Source organism: Vanellus vanellus (genome assembly GCF_965231255.1).
Source record: "Vanellus vanellus genome assembly, chromosome: 3".
NCBI classification, from domain to species: domain Eukaryota; kingdom Metazoa; phylum Chordata; class Aves; order Charadriiformes; family Charadriidae; genus Vanellus; species Vanellus vanellus.
The window spans coordinates 22,999,984-23,007,155 of NC_138907.1; the positions used below are offsets into that span (position 1 = coordinate 22,999,984).

The window sequence follows — 7,172 nt, forward strand, 5'->3', positions numbered from 1 at the left end:
TCTTCAACCCATTTCAACCCACCAGGCCATCTTCCTTAGTTTCTTACTGATCATTTTTCACCCAAATAAAAGTTGGACGCATGCATTAAATTTTGTATGACTCCTTTTTTCCCCCCTGCGCCTTCTGCCACCTTCCCAAAGGCAACTAATGATATCTAGCGCACATTCCAAACATACCTCTTTTAAGATTGGTCTCCTCACCTAACACGAAAATTTCACACGTCCCATACTACTGCCTATTCAAATAATCACGACCAATGAACAGGACCAGACACAGTCCAGGATTTTAAGATTTCTCAGGTACACCATCTATCGTAACCAAGACTGGTTATTTTCTGCAGGAAGACCACCACAACGGAGAACAACACTATGCTTCTACTCCATCAAGTCCGGGCGGAGCAGAGGAAGAGCGCAAAGATGTTTAAACAGAGCACAAAGGAAGATACAAACAATCAACTCGGGAGGTACCAAGGACACGACGACAGCCTCTCTCAGACGCAACACAAAGCAAAACAGAGGAAGGAATACAGCAACAGCAACGCCGGGGACCATCTTCGAGGTGCAAACCAAACAAAGAGCAAGTACAGGCGAGATGGGCCCGAGTGCCAGGCCGTTAGAAAGCCCACGAGTGGGTGCCCCGACCCAGGCACGGAGGGTGCCCGGTGTGGGTGGGGGAGGCGCGAAGGCAGGGCAGCCCGGCATGCTGCCCGTGGGGGGCTAGAGGCCTCTCCCCGGCGGGGGACCGAAGCCAACCGCCTGTATGCGCCGAGAGCCGCCGGCTCCAGCCAAGTGCATATAAGGGCGGCCCGGCCCGGCCCGGCCCAACAACGCCTGGAAGGGGTTGTCCGACCGCCGTACGGGCGGCAGCCGCCCGCCGACCCTGCGGGAGGCCCGGGGCCGCGGACGGGCTGGGGCGACGTGGAGCCCATCGCGCCGGACCCGCCCCGGCAGCGCCGCATGGAGGAGCCTGAGGCGTGGGCAGGCGGCGGTGCCGGCCCGGCGCTGAGGAGCGCCCGGCCCGCCGGGCGAAGGGACGGCGGCGGCGGCCCGCCCACCCCTCGGGCACCTGGCCTGGGCGGCAGGACAGGCCGGGCCGCCGCCAGGTGCCGGGGAGAGACGGCTGCGGAGGGGGGGGGCTGGCGGGCGGGAGAAGGGGCGCGGCGGGGCTGGCTCGGGGGGGTGGGGGGGGGGTAAGGGAGAGGCCCGGCGCGGCACTCACGTTCTCCGTGTCCCGCTCGTTGACGGTGGGCAGCGGCGTCCGAGTGGACATCTTGTGGGCCGCGGCGGCGGCGCCGCCGCGCCCGGCGCGCTGAGGAGAAGGCCGCCCGCTCTCCTAGGCCGCGGCGGAGGCTGCCGGCTGCCCCCGCCGCCTGCCGGGCGCACACGGCGGGACGCGGGGCCTCCTGCCGCGCTGCCGGCCCCGCTAGGCGCCCGGCGCCATGGCCTCGCCCGCCCGGCCGACAGACCCTCCGCCCGCCTCGCCGCCGCCGGGCTCCGCGCAGCTCGGCCGCCGGCTCCTCCTCCTCCTCCTCCCGCCCGCTCAGGTGAGCGGCCGGCAGCGCAGGGGGGCCGCGACGCCTCCTCGCAGCATCCGGCGGCCGCACCGACTCCTCCTCCCGCCGCCGCTGCCCCGCGCTCCCTTCCCCGTCTCTCTCCTCCTCCTCCTCCTCCCCTCCGCCCCCGCCCCACCGGCCAGGCTCCGCCGCCCCGCGCCGCAGGAAGCGCCGGGCGGTGCGGGCGGGCGCGGCAAACGCGGGCGGGCGGGCGGCCTCCGCCGGCGCCACCGTTCCTCCCGCCGCGGCACCCGTCAACGCGTGGCGCCGGGGTGAGGGCTGGGCCCGGGGTGAAGTGGGCCGGGGCAGGTGCGCTGCTCCGTGAGGGGAGGGGGCGTCCCGGTGCCCCTGGCTCGGGGCCCGCCGGCGTGGCCGGGCGCATCCCTCAGCCTGCCGGGATGCGGAGGGGACCCCGGGGGGAGGCCGGCGGGGCTCGGGGGGGTCAGTCGCCCGGGGAGCCCCCGACCCCCCGCGTGAGGGAGGAGGGCTGCTGCGGGCTGGCGAGTGGGTTGCCACCGTGACTCGCCCACGACCAGGAGTAGTCGGCCTTGGAAGGAGCGGTGGGGCAGCCCTGCCCGGCTCCGAGCCTGCACGGTACGGGCTTTCTGGGGGCTCGGAAACCTCTGTGTCAGCAGCTGTATAAATCAGGGCCGTCCATTTGTGCGCCTGAGCCAGCCGGCCTCCTTTACCCACTTTGAAGCGGAAATCGGATCAAGAAGACTCTGCCACGCATCTATCCGTTCGTGTCCGACCGGCACATGGTCCTCGAGCACTTAACTGATGACCTCATGTACTTAAAATTAGAACCATACACACATTTTTGTCTTTGAGAAGTTACTAGTGTTTACACGACAGCAACTTTTGCTATAAAACCAGCCAAACCCTTCACCAAATTCCAAAAATAATCTGAAAAAAAAAAAAAAATAACCTCCCCTGCACCAAAACCAAAATAATGTGCCTGGATTTCCATTGCAATATGTCCACAGATTTTTGTCACTGAGGCTGTAAACATCTTCACGAATGCTGTAAACACAATCCTTGTTCTGAAAGACCTCCCTTATGAAAAATAATTTGGAAGGCACTTGGTGGACTGTATGTCTATCTCTGGGAAGCTCTTATATGCTTGTGAAAGAGCATGGATTGTTATTTACCACCTGCATTTATAGGTTATATATATGTGCCTATATTTATAGGTAAGCACACTAAATAGAGTATATTTAGTTCTGGCTATGTTAGTTCTGGTGTGACTCAAGAGGCCCCCCCAGCTCTGGTCAGCACTGGTCATCTGACAGTGGAGTTTGCCAGATGTTTGGGAAAACAGCTCTTCCTCAGTAGCTGATGTAGGCACAGGCAGAGAACGTCCCCACGTTGTACGAGCAGTGTGACTGGACTCGTTCTGTGCACATTCAGCATCACATTGCTCTAAGCAGGCATGATTTGTCTCTGTCTGGAATGACAGAGGTTCCCAGCTAGTCCTCAGCCCAAAGCTTCCCAAATCCTTGCAAGGGAGGTGAGCTCCTAGCTCTCTCCTCACATAGCTGGCACTGCCAGCTGCAAGGGAAATTTCAGGGTCCTTCATTTTTCCAGGAACAAAATAATCCAAGATTAGGTTGACTCAGGGTAAGCAGCCATGGTCTAGCCAGCATGCCAAAACAAGTTTTTTGACAAACTGGATATTAACCCAGTTTGGTTGCTTAGCTCATCAAAATGCATTCACTTTTATCCCAAATAAGAGCAAGACTGTGTCTCGGGCTCTGCATGGGGCCTGACTCTGCAACCCTTACTTGGTCCCACTGATGCAAGTCGTGGTATGGATTTGTGTCTGTGCTTGTGGTTGGAGAAGAAAGGGGTGTAAACTCAAATGTCTTCTAAATGTGTTTAATGGCACTACTGACTAAGGGAAAGCTTAGAAAGACTTCTTGCCTTAGAATTTGAATATGTTTTGGTCGGTAATTCATAGGAAAATGTGGGTTCATCAGAAATGTGTAATAATGTAATAATTCTTGTTATCTGAAGATCTGCTTTGCAGTTGTTTCAGCCGTGGTTGTTACTGTTATCATCTTCTTTCACATTAATAAGTCACTCATTCATTTAATAGCTCAGTTTAATTTTGTTTGGTTATCACTACAGGCCTCTGGTATCCCCTGAGTGAGAAAATGCAGGGACAATGACTGAGGAGCTGCATGGAGGAGAATGTGACCACAGAGATGGTCCCATCATCCCCCCGGCGTTCTCTGAAGAGACAAAACAGAAGATGGGCAATGGGCTGAGCACAGAAATGGCCTGGAAGAAGTATGCTCTAAACTGTCTGAGACCTGCACTGAAATACGCACAAAGTTATTGCTGCTTCAAGCGGCGTTAGCCCTGCTTGGTGCCCAGCGTGAGTCACAGAACACGAGTAGGGCTCGTATGGTGGCAACAGCACAGCCTCTGCGGCTGCGGAGGGCTGCAAACAGCAGGCAGCGAGGGGAAGGCTGTCATTTTGGGGAGGCAGGAGCCAGCCGGAGCGTTTTGCTTGGGATACGTGTCTTGAGGGGCTGGAGGAAGCCTTGGCTCCTCGCATTGGAAGTGAAAAGGACAGACTGGTGTCAATAGGAAGCTCTGGGTAGTGGTTGTGGTCTCTTACCCCCAGCTCTGAGAAACCTGCACAGGCCCCTGCTCGAGCCTGGGCGAGTACCCCGTTGTTTTGTTCCTGGCTGGTTGTTCAGGCAAAGAGAGAAGACGCAGAGCACAAGTCTTAAGCTCTTACACCATTATTATTCTGAAAAGCACTCATTCTCTGCATTTTTGCCAGAAATGACATGTTTATTTATGACTAGACAACTTTGTTCAGTGAGGAAACTAAGGTGTCAGTCAGCTTTGTAGGCACTCGTCCCTCCCCAGGGGAGCTCCAGCAGTGAGTCAGCCGCAGCTTCCCGGCACACAGGCAGAACGGACTCGTTGCTCTGTGCCTTGGAGAAGCCAAACCCACGTGCCTCCTCCTCCGCCACGAAGCCAGCTGGCTGGTGCTTAGGCCCACTTTTCTTTCTGTTTGCAGGGATGTGCTGGATGGGAGCAGCGCAGCCAGGCGAATGCAGAAACCCCAGTTCCTCCAGCCCGGCACAAGGATGGCTTCCCGGCTCCAGCGCTCCCTCCAGACCCACCTCGGATAGTCTGTGGTTCATTTCGTGACTGGCTTGAACTTCAGCGCTGGAAGGGGTGGATGTTCCACCACCTTAACAGTACCTGAATCCCTTCCACAAATGTAGTAGCAATTTCAGACACTAACTTGAATGAGACCTTTTCCCACAATTTTCAAATTTAATTCTCAACAGCGAAAGGGTGACAGGTTCAGAAATAACGCAGGAACAGGTGACCGCTGAGATGTGAATAAAATAGAGCAAAATCTTGGTCTTTATTGCCTTTCATTGCACCAGGACATCTACTGTAGTGTGGAGAACGAAATGAAAGACCTGGCAAAAATGTAAGAGTCATATACCTCCAGCTGCATATAATAAGACTACAATAGCATTAAGGATTCCTGAGGTCATTACAAACTGCAGATACAGGCCTCCGTGGATTATTTACTTCCATGAGAGACACAGGACAAAATTATATGTAGTCTGAATACATGTAGACTTTGTAAGTATATTATTAGGTACACAGTCAAGATTCTGATTTTGCCATAAGAATCATTAGGAAGTACAGTCCTGGTAAAAAGTTAAAATAACATATAATTTGCCCTAAATAATTTAAGCCTCCAAACAAACGAGCGTTTGTTGTTTTCTTTTTTTTTTTTTTCACTTTAATAGGAACACATAGCTCTTGAGAATACTCTTATCATGTACATGCAAACAAAAGTTTAAATACATTTAACAGGCCAGAATTTGTCTCAAGGTCAGTTGTACTGAAATTTGTCCCTAAATGCAGTTAAGTTTGTGTCTTCACATTTTCTGGCTAACCAAAGATTTTTATAGTTTTGATTTTTATAGTTTTTATGAGGAACTGCCGTAAGAACTTCATACGAAAATAAAATAAAAGCAGCATTTGTCACTGATCAGCCTGGATCTCTGGGAGGAGTAGAATAAAGTCATAATAGCACAACTTTGTAGTTACAGAGCTTTTTTGCACATCCCCAAGGCCTCAGCAAATCTATTTCACAGAAGGAAGGCCACCTCTAAAACATGTGGGCTGCCAATGGCCCGAAGAAGCTAATGAGGACGTTTGCTCTGTCCCTGGGCGTGCCTCTGATGGCCTGAAAAAAACCAGAAGGCTGTTATAAATTGGTCCTACATTGCTGAAGATCTCTGTACTGGCACTTAATAATCATTGCTAAAAATAACTAGTTTCGATTGTTTCCTTCAGCTTTGATATCTCATCTTTCTTTTGACGCCCCCAGTCTCTACAGCCACAGCCAACTTCTTCCCACATCTGAAGAGTTTCAAAAAGGAAACTAGCAAGCCACTGTAGCACTGAGGTAGAACCACAATGAAACCTGGGGCAATGGCAACTGCATGAATTTCAGCCCTTGTTTTCGTTTGCTGCAGTTTTTTTTTTGACTGTTGTGGCTTTCGATAGTGGTTTCAAGCTTGCTTTTTAAAAATCTCATTTTCTTTCTTTCCTTTTCGTAGCTTGAGTTTGGATTAAGTGTATTGGCAGAGGAGGTAAGGCTTGAATCATTCTCATGCATCAGCACTGACAATATCTTTTCTGATATTCATTTTTTTAGAAATATTAACATTCTTAGAAAAGACTGTGTATCAGAGAGTAATAACAATGAAGACATAGTGTAACATGTTGGAAATATCTGTAATGTAATACAATATCTTGGTATCCCTTTTATCTGAAAATATTTATTTGTTATGCAAGCAAGTTAAAGAGTAAAATAACTATTTAAAGCAGGTACTTACATGTTCCCTATCACAGCTGTATCTGAGCTGTCGCATAAGACAATAACGCACCCCTGCATTAGACCTGGGAAGCTTCCCTAGCTGTTGCTCAGCTGTAGATCTGAGGAACAGAGGGCCTAAATGGTCTGCCTGGGAACAGAGAGGAAGCCAGGGACAAAGGAGACGGCAGACTCTCTATAAGTAGTCCTTTGGGAACTTCTGGGTACGGGTTTAAAACCAGCTTTAGATAACCCCAGGAGATGGGGCAGGATGGCAGAAAGCCTGCAACAAGACGCCTGGTGATCTGCCATTGATCTTCAGAGGGCCATCAGAGACCAGAAGTGGGGGAAGAGTTGGGAAAGGCAATTAACCTAAGTGGTCACAGATGTTCTCACTCTACATCTGCCCTCTGCAGACTTCAGCGGCGTGGTTTCTGTGGCAACAGAAACGGTCTGCTAAATGGAGCTGCTATCCCTGGCAGGATCTAATTTTTGCAAAGATGTATTCTACAGTAGCGCAACAAGAGCTTCTTGATGCAGAAAGGTGCAAAGCTGTCATGCAGCAGCAGTGCATATTCCGATCCAAACTAGAGCAGCTTTCGATCCAGCAATGATTTCAGGTTTTGATATGAGCTAATCCAATAAATGATTCTGTAACAGTGAAGTCTTTAACTGTTGCAAAGACCCAACGTAACCCCCGGTGAGTGTGGGGTCAGTTCCAGTAGTCTTTCTTCTCCCCCATTTTAAGGTGA

At 52.1% G+C, this 7,172-nt stretch overlaps 1 protein-coding gene across 3 annotated transcripts in view; it reads right to left on the reverse strand.

Moving 5' to 3' along the window:
• Positions 1-1,350, reverse strand: part of MARK1 (microtubule affinity regulating kinase 1) — a 61,127-nt gene extending 59,777 nt beyond the window's left edge. For all 3 annotated transcript variants that reach the window (XM_082480200.1, XM_082480199.1, XM_082480198.1), the window contains exon 1: positions 1,220-1,350. In XM_082480200.1, the coding sequence (XP_082336326.1) occupies positions 1,220-1,270 (51 nt within the window). In that variant the 5' untranslated portion in view covers positions 1,271-1,350. The remainder of the gene's footprint in view (positions 1-1,219) is intronic.
• Positions 1,351-7,172: the final 5,822 nt, after the last annotated feature.